The sequence below is a fragment of the Rhinopithecus roxellana genome, chromosome 12, assembly GCF_007565055.1.
Source record: "Rhinopithecus roxellana isolate Shanxi Qingling chromosome 12, ASM756505v1, whole genome shotgun sequence".
Taxonomy (NCBI): Eukaryota; Metazoa; Chordata; class Mammalia; order Primates; family Cercopithecidae; genus Rhinopithecus; species Rhinopithecus roxellana.
In genome coordinates, this window is record NC_044560.1 from 71192061 (window position 1) to 71212620 (window position 20560).

Below are 20560 nucleotides of genomic sequence, written 5' to 3' on the forward strand. Positions count from 1 at the left end.
ACATAGTGTTGGAAGTTCTGGTCAGGGCAATCAGGCAGGAGAAAGAAATAAAGGGTATTCAATTAGGAAAAGATGAAGTCAAATTTTCCCTGTCTGCAGATGACATGATTGTGTATTTAGAAAACCCCATCGTCTCAGCCCAACATCTCCTTAAGCTGATAAGCAACTTCAGGAAAGTCTCAGGATACAAAATCAATCTGCAAAAATTACAAACATTCCTATACACCAATAACAGACAAACAGAGAGCCAAATCATGAGTGAACTCCCATTCACAATTGCTTCAAAGAGAATAAAATACCTAGGAATCCAACTTACAAGGCATGTGAAGGACCTCTTCAAGGAGAACTACAAACTACTGCTCAATGAAATAAAAGAGGACAAAAACAAATGGAAGAACATTCCATGCTCATGGATTGGAAGAATCAATATCGTGAAAATGACCCTACTGCCCAAGATAATTTACAGATTCAATGCCATCTCCATCAAGCTACCAATGACTTTCTTCACAGAATTGGAAAAAAACTTCTTTAAAGTTCATATGGAACCAAAAAAAGAGCCCACATTGCCAAGACAATCCTAAGCAAAAAGAACAAAGTTGGAGGCATCACGCTACCTGACTTCAAACTATACTGCAACACTACAGTAACCAAAACAGCATGGTACTGGTACCAAAACAGAGATACAGACCAATGGAACAGAACAGAACCCTCAGAAATAACACCAGATGTCTACAACCATCTGATATTTGACAAACCTGACAAAAACAGGAAATGGGGAAAGGATTCCCTATTTAATAAATGGTGCTGGGAAACTGGCTAGCCATATGTAGAAAGCTGAAACTGGATCCCTTCCTTACACCCTACACAAAAATTAATTCAAGATGGATTAAAGACTTAAATGGTAGACCTAAAACCATAAAAACCCTAGAAAAAAACCTAGGCAATACCATTCAGGACATAGGCATGGGCAAGGACTTCATGACTAAAACGCCAAAAGCAATAGCAACAAAAGCCAAAATAGACAAATGAGATCTAATTAAACTAAAGAGCTTCTGCACAGCAAAAGAAACTACCATCAGAGTGAACAGGCAACCTACAGAATGGGAGAAAATTTGGGCAATCTACCCATCTGACAAAGGGCTAATATCCAGAACCTACAAAGAACTTAAATAAATTTACAGGAAAAAAATCAAACAACTTCATCAAAAAGTGTTCAAAGGATATGAACAGACACTTCTCAAAAGAAGACATTTATGCAGCCAACAGACACATGAAAAAATGCTCACCATCACTGGCCATCAGACAAATGCAAATCAAAACCACAATGAGATACCATCTCACACCAGTTAGAATGGTGATCATTAAAAAGTCAGGAAACAACAGGTGCTAGAGAGGATGTGGAGAAATAAGAACACTTTTACACCCTTGGTGGGACTGTAAACTAGTTCAGCCATTGTGGAAGACAGTGTGGCGATTCCTCAAGGATCTAGAACTAGAAGTACCATTTGACCCAGCCATCCCATTACTGGGTATATACCCAAAGTATTATAAATCATGCTGCTATAAAGACACATGCACACGTATGTTCATTGCGGCACTATTCACAATAGCAAAGACTTGGAACCAACCCAAGTGTCCACTAATGATAGACTGGATTAAGAAAATGTGGCACATATACACCATGGAATACTATGCGGCCATAAAAAAGGATGAGTTCATGTCCTTTTCAGGGACATGGATGGAACTGGAAACCATCATTCTCAGCAAACTATTGCAAGGACAGAAAACCAAACACTGTATGTTCTCGCTCATAGGTGGGAATTGAACAATGAGAATACTTGGACACAGGGTGGGGAACATCACACACTGGGGCCTGTCATGGGATGGGGGGAGGGGGGATGGATAGCATTAGGAGTTATAATGTAAATGACATGTTAATGGGTGCAGCACACCAACATGGCACATGTATACATATGTAACAAACCTGCATGTTGTGCACATGTACCCTAGAACTTAAGGTATAACAACAAAAAAAAAAAAAAAAACGAAAAAAATGTAACTTAACTTCCTCATCTGTGAAGATTTTAAAATGAGATTAATTTTCACTTAGGGAGGAAGCAAAGTGAAGAACACAGATTTCACAGATGGGATGCCTGGCTGAAATTCCAGCTTGACCATTGGTAGCTGTTTGACCATGGGCAAGTTACTCGACCTCTCTCTACTCGGTGTCCTCATATGACAGGTAGGGATAATAATAGCACATGTTTTATAGGGTCATTGTATGATTAAACAAGTTATTATTTATAGAGTGCTTAGAACAGTGCCTGGCACATAGTGCTATATGTATTTAGTAAATAAATAAAATTAGAAATTGAGGGGATAAAAAAGAATTAATTTGGTCACAATAAAGGCTTCTTTCTTTCCTTTCCAAATGCTTAAAAAGAACACTTAAAAAATTTATTTTGAAAAAAATAGAATTAGTTTGTTTTGGCTTTCATACTGCAAAACAGGGGTTTGTTACATAGGTAAACTTGTGTCATGGAGGTTTGTTGCATATATTATTTCATCACTCAGGTATTTAGCCAAGTACCTATTAGTTATTTTTCCTGATCTTTTCCCTCCTCCCATTGTCCACCTTCTGATAGGCTCCAATGTGTGTTGTTTCCCTCTATATGTCCATATGTTCTCATCATTTAGCTCCCACTTATAAGTGAGAATATGTGGTATTTGGTTTTCTGTTTCTGCATCTCTTTGCTAAGGACAATGGCCTCTGGCTCCATCCATACCCTGCAAATGATCTTGTTCTTCTTTTATGGTTGCATAGTATTCCATAGTGTATATGTACCACATTTTCTTTATCTAGTCTATCATTTATGGGACTTTAGGTTGATGCCATGTCTTTGTTATTGCACCATAACGAACATTCACGTGCATGTGTCTTTATAATAGAGCAATTTATAGTCCTTTGGGTACATATCCAGTAATGGCATTGCTGGGTCAAATGGTAGTTCTGTCTTTAGGTCTTTGAGGAGTTGCCACACGGTCTCCAACGATGGTTTAACTAATTTACACTCCCACCAACAATGGATAAGTGTTCCTATTGCTCTACAACCTAGCCAGCATCTGTTATTTTTTGACTTTTTGATAATGGCCATTCTGACTGGTGTGATCATGATAGTATTGTGGTTTTGATTTGCATTTCTCCAATGGTCAGTGATGTTAAGCTTTTTTTCATATGATTGTTGGCTGCATATATGTCTTCTTTTGAAAAGTGTTTATGTCCTTTGCCCACTTTTTATTTTTATTTCTGTAAATTTGTTTAAGTTCCTTAAAGATGCTGGATATTAGACCTTTGTCAGATGCAGAGTTTGCAAACATTTTCTCCCATTCTTTAGGTTGTCTGTATACTCGGTTGATGGTTTCTTTTGCCATGCAGAAGCTCTTTAGTTTAGTTAGTTCCCATTTGTCAATTTTTGCTTTTGTTACAATTGCTTTTTTGGCATCTTCATCATGACATCTTTGCCCATGCCTATGTCCTGAATGATATGGTCAAGGTGGTTTTCCAAGGTTTATGTAGTTTTGGGTTGTATATTTAAGTCTTTAATCCATCTTGAGCTAACTTTTGTATATGGTCTAAGGAAGGGGTCCAATTTCAATCTTTTGCATATGGCTAGCCTGTTATCCCAGCACCATTTATTGAATAGGGAATCCTTTCCCCATTGCTTGGTGGTTTTTTTTTTTTTTTTCCCAGGTTTGTCAAAAATCAGATAGTTGTAGGTGTGCAGTCTTAAATTCTGGGTTATCTGTTGTGTTCCATTGGTATGTGTCTGTTTTTGTACTGGTTCCATGTATTTTGGTTACTGTAGCCCTGTAGTATAGTTGGATGTCAGGTAGCATGATGCCTCCAGCTTTGTTCTTTTTGCTTAGAACTGGCTTGGCTATTTTTTGCCTGAGTTCTTTTTCGGTTCCATATGAACTTTTTAAAAACAGTTTTTTCCTAATTCTGTGAATAATCTCAATGGTAGTTTAATAGGAATAGCATTGAATCTATAAATTGCTTTTGGGCAGTATGGTCATTTTAACAACATTGATTCTTTCTCTCCATGAGAAAGGAATGTTTTTCCTTTTATTTGTGTCATCTCTGATTTCTTGGAGCAGTGGTTTGTGGTTCTCCTTGGAAAGATTTTTTACCTCCCTAGTTAGCTGTATTCCTAAGTAGAAATTATGAATGGCAGTTTGTTCCTGATTTGGCTTTCAGCTTGACTGTGGTTGGTGTATAGGAATGTTAGTTACTTTTGCATATTGATTTTGTATCCTGAGACTTTGCTGAAGTTGTTTATCAGCTTAAGAAGCTTTTGGGCTGGCACTGTGGGGTTTTCTAGACATAAAATCATGTCGTTGGCAAACAGGGATAGTTTGACTTCCTCTTTTCCTATTTGGATGCCCTTTATTTCTTTCTCTTGCCTGATTGCCCTGGCCAAGGCTTCTAATACTGTGTTGAACAGGAGTGGTGAAAGAGGGCATCCTTGTCTTGTGCTGGTTTTCAAGAGGAATGCTTCCAGCTTTTGCCCATTTAGTATAATGTTGACTGTGCGTTTGTCATATATGGCTCTTATCATTTTGAGCTATGTTCCTTCAATACCTAGGCTATTGAGAGTTTTAACCATGAATGGACTTTGAATTTTATTGAAAGCATTTTCTGCATCTATTGAGATAATTGTGTAGTTTTTGTCTTTATTTCTGTTTATGGGATGAATCACATTTATTGATTTGCATATCTTGATCCATTCTTGCATTCCAGGGATAAAGCCTACTTGGTCATGGTGGATAAGCTTTTTGATGTGTTGCTGGATTTAGTTTACCTGTATTTTGTTGAGCATTTTTGCGTTGATGTTCATCAAGGATATTGGCCTGAAGTTTTCTTCTTTTGTTGTTGTATCTCTCCAGGTTTTGGTATCAGGATGATGCTGGCCCCATAGAATGAGTTAGGGAGGAGTGCCTCCTCCTCAATTCTTTGGAATATTTTCAGTAGGAATGCTACCAGCTTTTCTTTGTACGTCTGATAAATTCAGCTATGAATCCATCTGTTTCTGGGGTTTTTTTTTTTTTTTTGGTAGGTAGGCTATATATTAATGCCTCAATTTCAGAGTTCATCATTTGTCTGTTCAGGGATTCAATTTCTTCCTAGTTAAGTCTTGAGAGGGTGTATTTGTCAACAAATTTGTCCATTTTGTGTAGATTGTCTAATTTATGTGCATGGAGGTTTTCATAATATTGTATTTATGTGGGGTCAGTGGTAACATCCCTCTGTCGTTTCTGACTAATTCTATTTTCAATTTATACTCAGACTAATATAAATAAAGGAAAAGACTGCACCTAATGCTATAAAGCAAAATTATCTAGAATTATCCAATTTGCAAATTTTTGTGTGGGGCTAGCTCAGGCTCTTCTAGAAGTCAGTGACGACTACATTGCCTACCCCTGTAAATTGGGCAAAAACTTTTATAAATGTTCCTGATATAGCTGGTGGTTTTCTTTTCTTTTTTATTTGAGACAGGAGTCTCACTCTGTCACTCAGGCTGGAGTGCAGTGACATGATCCTCAGTTCACTGCAACCTCCACCTCCCGGGTCCAAGTAATTCTCCTGCCTCAGCCTCCTGAATAGCTGGGATTACAGGCACCCACCTCCACGCTGGGCTAATTTTTGCATTTTTAGTAGTGATAGGGTTTCACCATGTTGCCCAGGCTGGTCTCGAACTTCTGACTTCAGATGATCCACCCGCCTCGGCCTCCCCAAGTGCTAGGATTACAGGCGTGAGCCACTGTGCCAGGCTAGCTGGTGCTTTTCTATGCATTTAAAAATAGATTATTTCAGTGAAACTCTATTTTCCTGATTTCTACCTTCAAGCCTACGAACCCCACACACCCTAACTAGTAGCACCCATTAATCCCACTGGTGACAGCTTCTTCCAGGAAGCTTTCTCCTAAATTGTATCATTGGGTTAGGCCCTTACTTCCAGCATCTAAGCACTCTAAATGATCACAATGTTGTCTTCGCCACTAGGCTCTGAGCATTTACCTGGTTCACTGATTAGCACAGAGCTTTGAAATTCAGGATTCTGTATTTAGCACACAGCCCTAGACTTCTGCTATGCAGTAAGTATTTATTAAATTTTATAATTCATCCAACTATTAAAAATAAGAAGATCTATCACTAATACTCCAAAATATTTGAGCTTACCCAGAAAGTAAGTTCCCAGAAATGAAATTTAGTTTTGTATCCATAATCAGATTTGTGATTCAGGAATAGGCCCGAGAAGTTGGATTGATGTTATGCATAAAAACATAGAAAGAGAATCAAAGGGTAAAGAAGATTTCTCTATGGCTCTGTCTTACCTTTTCCATATCACCCAGGCCCTCCGTGTCCAGAAGGACCAGGGTGTGGTTTGGCTTAGAGGGGTGGGGCACACACCACATCCAGATGCCTTTGGTTTCAGACTTCACTGTGCAGCCCAGAGGGAAGCCTTCAAGGGAAGAGGAGAAACAACATATAGTGACAGCAGAATCCAGGCAGACAAGGCCTAAACTGGTTAAACGTATAGGAATGTAAGTTTCCGGCAGGGGAAATGGGTTGCTTCCATTTCAACAAAGAAATCAATCAACTCTTTATTTATATAAATGACTTTCTCAGAAGGTACTTGGGTCCCCTATTCACTTCATATCTAACCATAGGCTCAAATAAGTTATATTACAGAATTAATGTAAACTCTATTAACCTGTTACTATGGTCTGAATGTTAATCCCTCCAATCCCCCATTCATATGTTGGAACTTCAGTGAAGTCTGAAATCAAACCCCAAGGTGATGATATTAAGAAGTCAGAAGTGGGGTGGGTGCAATGGCTCAGACCTGTAATCCCAACACTTTGGGAGTTCGAGGCAGATAAATCACGAAGTCAGGAGATAGAGACCATCCTGGCCAACATGGTGAAACTTTGTCTCTACTAAAATACAGAAAATTAGCCGGGCATGGTGGTACACGCCTGTAGTCCCAGTTACTTGGGAGGCTGAGGCCAGGGGATCACTTGAACCCAGGAGGCGGAGAGATTGCAGTGATCCGAGATTGCGCCACTGCACTCCAGCCTGGCAACAGAGTGAGACTCCGTCTCATAAAAAAAAAAAAAAAGTCAGAAGTGATTAAGTCATGAAAGGTCATGTCCTCAGTAATAAAGTTAATGCCCTTATAAAAGGCCTTGAGGGATGAGTTCCTGTCCTTTGCAGGGACATGGCTGAAGCTGGAAACCATCATTCTCAGCAAAGTAACACAGGAACAGACCAAACACCACATGTTCTCACTCATAAGTGGGGGACGAACAATGGAAACACATGGACACAGGGAGGGGAACATCACACGCCGGGGCCTGTTGGGGGATGGGGGCTAGGGGAGGGATAGCATTAGAAGAAATGCCTAATGTAGATGATGGGTTGATGGGTGCAGCAAACCAACATGGCACGTGTATACCTATGTAGCAAACTTGCATGTTCTGCACATATATCCCTGCACTTATATATATATATATATATATATATATATATATATAAAGATCTTGAGGGAATTTCATTGTTCCTTCTGCCCCTTCTGCCATTTGGGGACAGTGGGAAACCCCCTCTGTGAGTAACAAGCCCTCACTAGACATTGAATCGCCTTGTGCCTTAATCTTGGACTTCCCAACCTCCAGATCTGTGAGAAATTAGTTTTTATTATTTATAAATTACCCTGTGTAATGTATTTTGTCCTAGTGGCAGACACAGACTAAGACACCTGTGTATTTTTATGCAACGCTCAAGAGGAAGAAAAAAGCATGCATTCACAAGTAAAATTAGGGAGAGGGCTGAGACAAGAGGTCCAAGTGCTGGGCTCGTCTTCATGTAGTGACTCTTTTTCCTTATGCTGGTGCCACATGAACAGAAGGATATCCAAATGGAGGAGATTCTGACATGGAAAGGACAGTATAAAGCATCCACTCTAGTATAGTCTGTTGAAATGGTTTCCAGGAGTGGAGTAGTGAGAATAAAATCTTGAAATTTAGTTGAGGAATCTGTGATTTGAACACCTGAGTATGTAGCCAAGTAGACCAGATTTGTTAGTAATGGAACCCACTGAAGTGTTTCAGATGGATGATGACAAAAATCAGCAAAATATTTAAGAAAATCCATGAGGTATTAGAATACTGCAGGAATTAAAAAGGTATACCTTGGACTAGTAAAAGAGTTCTAGAATTTTAAAGGCTGAAAGTGTGAAAGTTGTCAGCATCAAAATGCCAAACTTGAATGCAATGAAGTCAGCAGACCATGAAGGAAAAGCTCTCACGCACACTTTCCTGTGATGGGAACTGCCACTGAAGATGTTGCCAATCCACAACCTCGCAACAAAGGCTAATATTCTGAGGACATCTTTCCAGTAATAGCCAGTCTTAACTGTAAACTTCAAGTGGTCTAACTTGCCATCAGAGTCCCTGTAATCAGGGTCCCTTCTGTGAAGACTCTCTCTTAGCAACAGCCAGTACACATATTAAGTCCTGTGAGTAAGCTCCTGTAAACAAATAAACTTTTGTTTCAAAACACCCTGCGTGTACTTCTCCTTTTTATCTTTAAAGTTTCCCACTGTCTCAACCAAACTATGATTTATTAGAGTGTGCATACCTGAATTTGGTATGCATATGGTCCCCTGCTCATTCTTAAATAAACTCATTTCTTTGGAGAGCTACTTTCTCTGTTGTTACTTTAGCTTGACGTAATCTGGCATCAGAAGTAGGATCTAAAGGGAGCTCATCTTGGAATGATCAGCAGGTCCCTGAAACCGTGAGTGGTATTCACTTGTTGAGCCCTTTGATCTCTTCGTTTCCACATCTGACCTTTTGTACTATGTTGAGTCTCCCCTTGGGTTAAAATCCCTTCTTTTTGTCTGGTTCAGGATCTTATTTGGATAAGGTCACCTCAATAAAAAGCCTTGAATCCCTTCTTAGCCTAAAAACAACTTTGTCTTTTCTGGCAAGCCCTTCATGAGATAAGAACATTGTCCTTCTGGTGAGTGTTTTTTTTTTTTTTACTTCTGCATGCCTGGTTTAATATTTTGTTTGGTCTGCCTGCCTGATTTAAAATTTTGGTGAATTGAGTCTTTTCTTACTTCTGAACATCTGCCAAGAGCAAAAATAAATGTACCAAACAGTAGGCATGGGTTGACCAATTTAAACCAGTTAAGGCAGTGCCATCATTAATGAGGGACTCCAGTCTCTGAAGATGAAGTATTTTGTGTGAAGGTAAATGGGCCATGGATAGGCAAGGTTACCATTAGAGCCTCTGCCACACTTACGAAAATTTCCATGCAACAGGGAAAATGTGGTCATGGGTTGGACAACAAAGGCAATGATTGTCCACCAACTAAAACAAATACCCTGGACCGGTTACATTGTAAAACAAAACACCAGTCCAAACTTCTGACGTTCCCAACCAGATTCACAGGATTTTATTTTTTTCTCTTCAGAGATTAATGAGAAGCAAAATAAGAAAGCCAAATTTAAAGGCATGCCAGAATAATCTTTCTTCTGGGACTCTAGCCAGCTGTATTTATGGTCCATCTCATGTACACTTCTCAATTGATGGGAAATTACACCAAAAGTAATTTAGAATTACAATGGCCTGTGGAACATTCCAGATGAACTTTCAAGAACTGCATTTTAAGAAGAGCATTTAAAATTGGAAGGGGTCGGTCTCTGTGGAGCCAGGAGGGGAAGTGATGGCTGGGCCCACTTGGATCTCCAAGGTCTCTCCGCTGCTGGGGGCATTCCACAACCCAAAACAGGTGACCAAAGGTTTTACTGGTGTTGTTCAGTCAGTAACTTTAATTCCAGGGGATGATATTGGCCCAGAAATTTCAGCTGCAGTTATGAAGATTTTTGATGCTGCCTAAGCACCTATTCAGTGGGAGGAGCGGAACGTCACTGCCATTCAAGGACCTGGAGGAAAATGGATGATCCCTTCGGAGGCTTAAGAGTCCATGGATAAGAACAAGATGGGCTTGAAAGGCCCTTGGAAGACCCCAATAGCAGAGGGTCACCCATCTATGAATTTACCTCTATGCAAAACATTTGACCTTTACACAAATGTCCGACCATGTGTCTCTATCGAAGGCTATAAAACCCCTTACACCGATGTAAATGTTGTGACCATTCGAGAGAACACAGAAGGAGAATACAGTGAAATTGAGCATGTGATCGTTGATGGAGTTGTGCAGAGTATCAAGCCCATCACCGAGGGGGCGAGCAAGCCCATTGCTGAGTTTGCCTTTGAGTATGCCCGGAACAACCACCGGAACAACGTCACGGCGGTGCACAAAGCCAACATCACGCGGATGTTAGATGGGCTTTTTCTACAAAAATGCAGGGAAGTTGCAGAAAACTGTAAAGATATTAAATTTAATGAGATGTACCTTGATACAGTATGTTTGAATATGGTACAAGATCCTTCCCAGTTTGATGTTCTTATTATACCAAATTTGTATGGAGACATCCTTAGTGACTTGTGTGCAGGATTGATCGGAGGTCTTGGTGTGACACCAAGTGGCAACATTGGAGCCAATGGGGTTGCAATTTTTGAGTCCATTCATGGGACGGCTGTAGACATTGCAGGCAAGGACATGGCGAATCCCACAGCCCTCCTGCTCAGTTCTGTGTTGATGTTGCGCCACATGGGACTTTTAGACCATGCTGCAAGAATTGAGGCCGCGTGTTTTGCTACGATTAAGGATGGAAAGAGCTTGACAAAAGATTTGGGAGGCAATGCAAAATGCTCAGACTTCACAGAGGAAATCTGTCGCCAAGTAAAAGATTTAGATTAACGCTTCTACAACTGGTATTTGGATCAGTCACTCTAAATGGACCCCACATAAACCTCTGTTTAGAATACCTACGTATGTATGCTTTGGTTTACTTGTTTCTTGACAATACATTTTTAGATCTAGCCTTTTCTTAACAAAATCTGTGAAAAAGATGCATGCAGGTGGATGTCTCTAGGTCTGTTTTCAAAGAATTCTCCAAGTGCTTATTTTGTTTATTAAGTGTCTACCTGGCAAATGTTTTTTTTTTGTAAACTCTGAGTGGACTGTATCATTTACTATTCTTTTTTTTTTTTTTTTTTTTTTTCTTGAGACAGAGTCTTGCTCTGTCACCCAGGCTGGAGTGCTGTGGCTGGATCTCAGTTCACTGCAAGCTCCGCCTCTCGGGTTTATGTCATTCTCCTGCCTCAGCCTCCCGAAACATTTGTTATTCTAAACCATCTTACACTTAAGTTAAAATAGTTTCTCTTCAGCTGTAAATATCAGGACACAGAATTAACAAGATAAAATGTCAAACTTTTAAAGAAAAACCTTGTTTTCTTTGGTTTTTGAAAAACGTAATGGAAATAAAACAGGATATTGATGTAATGGCACAAAATGACGCTCTTATAAAACTAAATGGGCACAAGAGAAATTTCCTGGGAAAGTTCACATCAAAAAGAGTGAATATGGTATATTTCTAAATGAAATTGAAAATAAAGACAGATTTGTCATTCACAGAAATTACTGAGTATGAATAAAAACTTCACATCCAAGAAATATGTAATGAGAGATACAATTTTTATTAATAAGACAAAGGTAATATATTGGATACAAAGACACAAAAAATGTATTGTGCATTCAATTATTTTGCTGTCTTGAGATTTAATATTCTTTCCAAGAGCTTTTAATGAAGCAGAGAGCTAGTACTTCATTTTCATTGGAGGCATTTTCAGCATCATGAGTTGTCACAGCCTCTGAGACCCTGGTTTTAAGCCAGAAGGGCTGAGTGTATTGTAAACTTATTCTTGCATGTTGCTGTCTGGGAATGGACCACACTACAGCTGGTAGTTTTGGGGGTGATACTACCGAAAGGCCTGAACACATGTTATTTTGGCTGCAATTGAGGAACTTGGGATGCTATTAAGTTTGTATTTCAGCAACTGTCCCTTTTCCTATCCCAAAGCACCAATTACTGCCCTCTGCCTCAGCATTACCAGTATAAGATGACATTCCAAAGATTGGAGGCAACTCAGCCTGAGTTGATTCACAAAATTGTGCCATGCTGGGGCTTGAGGTTGGGCTTAGGCTTGGGCTCAGCTTTTGACCCTCAGGCATCTCCTTTCCCTTCCTGCCTTCCTCTCCCTTATCCTCCACTGCAGCATGATTTTCTTAAATCTTCATACACTCACTATTTTCACGAACAGTTACTCTCTGGCCCACAACCAAAGACAACTCATGGCCTCCTTTGGCCCTTGTATAACATTACGTGGTGGCTCACACCTGTAATCCCGGCATTTTGGGAGGCTGAGGCGGGCGGATCACCCGAGATCGGGAGTTCAAGAGGAGCCTGACCAACATGGAGAAACTCCGTCTCTACTAAAACACATACACAAAAAATTAGCCGGGCGTGGTGGCGGGCTCCTGCAATCCCAGGCAGGAGAATCACTTGAACCCGGGAGGCGGAGGTTGCCATGAGCCGAGATCGCGCCATTGCACTCCAGCCTGGGCAACAAGAGCAAAACTCAGCCTCAAATTAAAAAAAAAAAAAAAAAAAAACTGTTGTGGAAACTGCAGTTTACCCCAAATTTAGTCCACAGCCTCCACAGAATTAACAGTTAAAGTTAAATGAAAAATCTCAAAGGTTAGCCATTTGAGCAAGTAACCTTAACTTATTCTATTTTTTCAGAAAAATAGTTTGGATTTAGCTGTCCTTTGTGAAAAACTCTGTGATCTTTGCTTGTGTGTGTACTTATGTTTGCATGTTTTGTGTTTGTGATAATTTTCTTCCAAGATATGTGAAAGAGCTCTATTTAATTGGCTTACAAGATATGTGAAAGGGCTCTATTTAATTGGCTTAAAGGGTCAACAAAGCAAACATAAAAGTCTCGATGATTCTTGCTGTACTTGTATAATCAGGCTTTGTTTGATGAGGTTAAATTTATTCTGCAAACAAAGAAGCCTTATCTTGGTAAAAACTGGAAGAAAATTTATGATTAAGAAAGGAAAACTAGGCCGGGCGCGGTGGCTCAAGCCTGTAATCCCAGCACTTTGGGAGGCCGAGACGGGCGGATCACGAGGTCAGGAGATCGAGACCATCCTGGCTAATACGGCGAAACCCCGTCTCTACTAAAAAAAATACAAAAAACTAGCCGGGCGACGAGGCGGGCGCCTGTAGTCCCAGCTACTCGGGAGGCTGAGGCAGGAGAATGGCGTGAACCCGGGAGGCGGAGTTTGCAGTGAGCTGAGAGCTGGCCACTGCACTCCAGCCTGGGCGGCAGAGCAAGACTCCGTCTCAAAAAAAAAAAAAAAAAAAAAGAAAGGAAAACTATACTTCATCTGCTATTAGATTGCAGCCCTGTGCATTGCTTTTTATTGTTATTTATCTACAACCTGGACTAAATTTTCAATTCTTCTAGTTTCGTCCAACCCAATTTTCTGGCCTGGAATTGCTAAAATAAAAATCTGCTCTGTTCCTGAAGCTCTATACACTAAAGCTACACAACTCAATGTATATTTCAAGGGATGAGTCTCATGTCTCATGTTTAGGCCACACAGAAAGTTCACCAAACCACTCAATGCCATACCCAAAGACATTTAGTGTGTAAACCAGTATGAGAAGTTGATGGTTTCATGCCGTGGACAGCTTTTTCTAAGAACGATAGAGCAATACTTACAAAAATGAGACTATTATCCTTCTTAAATTTTCTTTGCTTGTGCCTTCTTTTTCATTTGACAGGATAATGCCATAGTTATAATTTCATAATCATCAGCTTCTGTGGGTACTTGATGGAATGTTGGATCTGTCATGCCAATCCCAAATCTTTACATGATCTAAGAGATGCTTTCTTCCATGTAGTGAATAACTTTGGCAATATTCTTAACACAACTTTTTGTTCAAATTGTACCAGTGATCCCTTTTTACAGAGTTAGCACTCTCAGCTTTAATTTAACCAAGTCATGAGATACTAAATAATAGAATCACTAACCGAACTATGTAAAAGACTCAATGCCTATAACAAATCTTACCCAGTCCCACATGGTCTTTTAATTTGTTTAATTGAGCTCTTGGTTCAGAACCATCATCCAAAATGAATTTGTTATGCTCCTGTTGGTTTTGCTTTGCATTATTTTCTTTAAGCTTTGTACATGTTACCTGTCTGACTTCTGCAGAAATGACACTCCTAAGATAATAATGCTGGCTCAGCACTTAAAGGATATGCCGAAAATGTGGAATTGAAAAAATTGACTTCATAATAAATTCCAGGTAGAATTAGCCTGAAACCCACTCCTTCCAAACATCCTTGTTGCTCAAAGGTGGCTAAAAGTGTTTTGAAACTGACTCCCAGTCACCAATCACTTGGGACCAATTTGGGAACAAACCAACCAAATCAAGTGCATCCAAGCACTGAGGAACACATAATACATAACTACAGGATGATTGATCAGAGATGCTTTCAGAGAAAGATCTTGGTCAAAGGGGAACTGCAAAAGTTGTCAGAAGCAAAATGGAGTCACTTATGCCAAACCCTAACAAAATGGAGTCAGGAGTTCATGAAGGAAGGGCTTTCATGTATACTTTCTTGTGGTGGAAATTGCCATTAGGACATTGTCAAACTACAGCCTTGCATCAAAGGCTACTTCTGTACTTCCAGTAATAGCCAGTCCTAACCACAATCTTGCAAGTGGCCTTACTTGCTGCCATCAGGGTCCCTGCAGTCAGGGCTCTCTCCATAAAACTCTCTCAAGCAGCAGCCAATGCACATGTCCTCACCTGCAATATGATCCTGTAAACCAGTGAACTCTCATTTTACATCAACTGGCATATATGTCTCCTTTTTGCCTTTAAAAGTTTCTCACTGCCTTAACATTTCCAGATGAACTTATGATTTGTTATATGCATTTCCAGAATTTACAAATCCTCTACTTATTCCTGAATATATTCATTTCTTTGGAGAGTGACTATCTGTTGTTATTTTGAGTTGACAGAGGAACTCAAGATATGGTAGTCAAATCATTCATTTCCTGAATGATGAAAATGAAGAGTAGAAATAGTAACTGATTGGCTTAGTTAGAAAGACATACAAACTACACTTTAACATCAGGCTTCTGACTGGTAACTTGGTGCTTTATAAGCCACACTGAGTCCCTGACACTACAGCCTCATGTAAAAGAGATAAATTATAACCAATAGTGACCTTAATTACAAAAAAATAGAGAAATTAGAATATCCAATATGTATTGAAGCATTCATTTTATCTTAAAGTTCTGTGGAAACTTGCTATTACTACATAAATATTTTAGTAAATATTTAATAATGCATTATTATTTAATTTTTTGTTAATACCTTATTTATATATGAAATGTGAAGATAAAGGCAAAGTGGGAAGAGTCAGTTGACTCCAGTCCTCCAGAGTGAATGCAAAGAGTTCGCCGATGAATTCAAAGTTAGCTATCAATATTTATCCCCAACACTAACTTTCTTTCATCCCATCTTCAAACTGGATACTGACTGTGTAACTGGACAGATGGGGCTCATCCATGCTTTGCTGGTGCCACTCACCTTTGTTCTTCCCAGCCAGCTTGTTCATCAGGTAGGATTTGCCTGTGCGGTAGAGGCCCACAATTGCCACTACTGCTACAGGCTGTGTAATGGCAGACAGGATCTCCAGAGCTTCTGGATTCACCACCAGATGCCCTTTAGTGTTTTCAATGAGGCATACTGGGCCTGGCATGTGGATCTCTGATGCCATGTTCAGACCGTTCCTTTGTCTGCAAGGAAAAAATGAAGCAGAAAGTAATGTCTGGTCAGTCAATTGAGCTGAATTCTACAATAGGGCATAAATTTTTGTTTATTATTCTTGAACATTGTTTCTTGTGCATTTCTAAGAAGACCTGTGGCCCTTTAAGGCTGTCCTATGGACTGGGCCACTGACTGCCTTTTAAAATAATTTAATTTTGAAACAGACTTATAGAAAAGATGCATGATAGGTATGAAGAGTGCCAATATACCATTTCCCTGGCTTCCCCTAATGTTAATATTTTACATAACCATGATGCAATTACTGAAACCAGGATTTTAACATTGATACAATGATAACTAATTTACACTCCTTATTGGCATTTCACCAGTTTCCCACTAATGTCTTTCTGCTTCACGATCCAATCCAGGATCCCTCATTGCATTTAGTCATTATGTTTCTGTAGTGTTCTTGCATCTTTGATAGTTCCTTATTCTTTTTTTGTCTTTCATGTCTTTGACATTTTAGAATAGTACTGGCCTTTGATTTTGAGGAATATCTTTCACTTTGGAATTTTCTGATGTTTCCTCGTTGATTGAAGTTATGCATTTTTTTTTTTTTTTTTTTTTTTTGCAAATGTCACAGAAGTGATGTTCTGCCATTTTCAGTGTCTTGTATTAAGGGATTCATGATGTTGACATGACTTTTTCTGGTGCTGCGACCTTCACTTTGATCACTTGGTTAAAGTGCTTGCTGCCAGATTTCAGATTTCTCCACGGTAAAGAGTTATGTGCCACTTTGTCACTAAAAAGTTTCCATTTTGAGAAACAGCTGGAGACTATGCAAATACAATCTCATCATATTTTGTTGTTGTTGTTGTTGTTGTTGTTTTCTCAGCCACTACTTTTAGTTTTTATTGATTATTCTTTTTGTGGTGTTTGACTAAATAGATTTTCTATTATAGTCATTCTTTCTATGTCTATTAACTGGAGTTCTAACATGAGCAAGGGCTGTCCCTTCTTTATTTATTTTGTTTGCTCATTTAATCATTTACTTGTATCAATGCAGACTCAGAGATATTAGTTTTACTCTGAGGGTTTCAATACTTTACAATCAATATTTATTTTGTTACTCAAGTTGTCCTAGATTTCATCATTGAGAGTTTCTTCAAGCTGGATCCATTTTTTTTTTCTTTTTCTTTTTCACATGCTTCCATCATATTTTCAGTGTTTCTTTTCTTTTTGGCTTCACAACGTATTCTAGAAAACATATCTGCATTTTTCCTGCTTTATCCCTAGAATCCACCATTTCTCCCAGTATCTTTGGTTTCTTTCATTGGATAATGGTATTTTGACACCAAGATATCTCTCTAGGTGTGTTAATTATTTCTAGACCCACTCAGGGGCAAATATGAGAAATATATGTATGTATACTAGCACGCATCTATATTTATTTTTATTTGTACATTTCTGTCATAAAGCTTGAGATTATGTTGATATTTCCAGTTCCAATCCAACACATCTGAGCTCATTCAAGCTTTTGACTTTCCTTTTTAAACTATTTTCTCTAAATAAGCTAGACTTTGGTCTCCTAATATGTAATACATTTGTTTCCTTGCTCAATCCTAGTATATTCATATAGTGGTATCAAAATTGATAATAAGTCTGTGGAAAAATAAATTTACTTACTACAGAAAATTATTAGTGTACAGTTCTTTTGGTCTTTAGCCTTATATATACACTCAAAACATTGCACTTCGAAGTTGCTTAGGTTCATTTTTTCCTTCTCCACCTTCTTCAGTATGGTTAAATTATTCGTTTGTAAAACAGTTAGTTATATTTGTTACTGTTTCTGTTTCATTTTGGCCTCCCTCACATCTTGGTCTCTTGGTTGATTTTAAGTATGATTTATTTTCTGAGTTTGTGAAACAACATGGTTCTTAAATTCAGAGCTTTTCAAAAAGTTACAGTCAGAGGAGTGTCACTTTTCCTTCATCTTACCACTACACTCCCATTGCACTGGTCTTCTATTCTTTCTACCACATTCCAACCCATCCTCCGTAGATACTCACTCTTGTTAGTTTCTGGTTTATCCTTCTTGGATTTTCTTTCCACAAATGAGAATGTGCATATTTTCTTTTTCACATTTTCTAACACGAAGATCCTATCATATAGAAATTTGGAAATCCCTCCACATCTGTTCATAGAAAGCTTTGAAAATCCTTTTAACATGTATCTACTCCTTTATGTGGATTATATCCCAGTTTATTCAATCACTCTTCAATGTATGGGCATTTAGATTGTCTCAAATATTTTGCAATTACAAACAATGCTGCAATGAATAACTATGCTAACTTTATGCATGTGTATTTTTATATTGTTACAGGAGTAATTTCAGGATAGATTCCTACCAACAGGACTGCTTGGTCAAAAGATGAGAGTATATAATTTTGTAGATATTGCCCAGTTCCTCTACAGAAGGTTGTAAAAGGTTGCATTCCCACCAGCTCATCTTGTATGTCATTTTCCAGAAAATGGAATTTTTCCGAGGTGCCCCGCTTACTCTTCTGACTTAATTACAAAATTTCCTTTGGAAGCTTTTCACTTTCACATTTAGATCTTTGGATTGAGCAAAGCTGAGCTCACTGAACTCATGTGTATAGTAATAGTAATTTTCATCTAGGGAACATTGTGTCACACATATCTACATATTTTGAAACATAGATACCATTCTAACCCATCCTTGGTCCAAGCCCCTCTGTGGGCAGGGTCTGATCAGACTGTGGGACTCAGGTTACCCGATGACTTCCTCCTTTCACTGTGCATCAGCATTCACACGTTATTCATGCAAGCCTGATAGTTCGCACCTGACACTTATCTGTTGATTTTTGACTCAAACATGTTACCAGATTTTGAATTCTCTGCATTTTAAGATTGATTCTTTATTACCCCCATGTATATCAGTCTGCATATTGTTTTTAATTATTTCATGTAATGAAGTCACACCAGGAAACATTCTTTGAAAAACCATGGCTTGTTTTTTGTCTGATCTCTGCCGTATAGAGAGTAGCACGTGCACAATTGTAATCTTGCTATCTTTATCTGGGACTTGATAAATTAAATATTTCGATAATTTTGTAAAGGTAAAAGGAGTGAACAGCCTTCTTCTAGTAATGCTTTAATTTTTTGTTTTTAAGTTGAATATCTCAATCCTTATAACTTATGTGATCATGATGCAAAATATATAATCTCTTTAAGATACAAGCAAATATAGACGATAGATACTATAGTTTTCATTTTTATCCTATAATAAAGAGTGGTTTGCTTCCACTATAGAGTTGGTTACTTCTGACTTGTTCCACTGGAGGCTTCTATTAAATTATCTGGCTTCCCATCGCTTCAGCAGAAGACGGCAAAAACGCCGTTTATTTTTCTGTGATCATGACCCATTTCCTCTTATAGCAATGGCCTACAGGATCTGCTGGCAAGCAAGAAGGGCAAACCAGAAACTAAAAAGATTGGGTATCTATGGAAGATGAGTGAAAACACAGTATGGGTCTGTCCAATTCCACAGCATGTACTATGCTACCATAAAATAGGAATCAATCAATCATTGGCTCAGAAAAGGTGGTGGCATAAAGATGTTATAAGCTCCTCCATTATAATAATGTGTTTCCTCTTTTTGCAGATCCCAAGTTACCTACCTTCATTTACCTATAGCTATAAATGTTGGCAATAAAGAAAGTGACAGAGTCTATTAGGCAGATATTTAAAGATAACGGTAATTTAAGATGGTGCCAGAAAAGAAATAACAATCTTAGAACATTAACTTCTCTGAATATCTGTTCCACCTCTACTGAAGCCTAATTTGACACGGCAGGAATTAGAGCACACTAAGGTACATGCAGTCACCGAAGGCCAGGATTTCATCTAGACTTGTATCCTGCATTTGGCTCAACTGCTGCATATCTTGGGGATGGTCAACTTAGAGAAAACTAATGGATCCTTATAAATCACAAAATCCTTATAAGTCCTAGTCTTACCCAGAGTAGAGATCCTTTGGAGTTGGTAAGAAGGCAGTTTCAATGAGGAAGTTAAGAGTCTTTATTCTCTTCTCTTTAGTTCTGAATTTGGCTGCACTGCTTTCTCCCTCTTTTTTTTTCTTGCTGGAACTTTGGACTTTTACCTTACCTCTCCAATGTCATGGGGCTTTCCAGACTTTCTAGAGACCTGTATTTATACATGTAAAAAGCAATGCAACCTCTGCAAATAAATAGAGTAATATGACAGTCTGTGATTTAGCAACGATAAAAGAAATTGCTGACAGCTGCGCTAGTGAGAGGATTTGACATAATTTCTCAAACAGAATCTTCCGATTTTATTATTGGAAGAGATCTTAGAGACAGCTTGCAATTATTTAAAAAAACTTCATTGAATCATTTAAAATAATGACATTCATCTCATGTTTGTGGGCCACATTGAGAAGTGCAGGAATGAGAAAGCTTAATATAATATTATTGAGGTTCAATTCGCTTGAATATTAGACTCTTTTAAAATGGACCTCATGGGAGGCTGAGGCAGGAGAATGGCGTAAACCTGGGAGGCAGAGCTTGCAGTGAGCTGAGATCTGGCCACTGCACTCCAGCCTGGGCGACAGAGCGAATCTCCGTCTCAACAAAATAAAATAAAATAAAATAAAATAAAATAAAATAAAATAAAATAAAATAAA

The 20560-nt window shown here is 38.6% G+C and overlaps 1 protein-coding gene and 1 pseudogene across 2 annotated transcripts in view; one reads left to right on the forward strand and one right to left on the reverse strand.

Moving 5' to 3' along the window:
* LOC104664607 (guanylate-binding protein 7) overlaps positions 1–19985 on the reverse strand; it is a 45533-nt gene extending 25548 nt beyond the window's left edge. Inside the window, exons 1-3 of the mRNA XM_010366148.2 lie at positions 19875–19985; positions 15655–15863; positions 6397–6524 (exon numbers count right to left, since the gene is read on the reverse strand). Of these exons, the coding sequence (XP_010364450.1) occupies positions 6397–6524; positions 15655–15844 (318 nt within the window). The 5' untranslated portion in view covers positions 15845–15863; positions 19875–19985. The remainder of the gene's footprint in view (positions 1–6396; positions 6525–15654; positions 15864–19874) is intronic.
* On the forward strand, positions 9795–10895 carry LOC104664606 (annotated as a pseudogene). The gene has a single exon (XR_004052282.1). The product of XR_004052282.1 is annotated as an isocitrate dehydrogenase [NAD] subunit alpha, mitochondrial pseudogene (transcript).
* Positions 19986–20560: the final 575 nt, after the last annotated feature.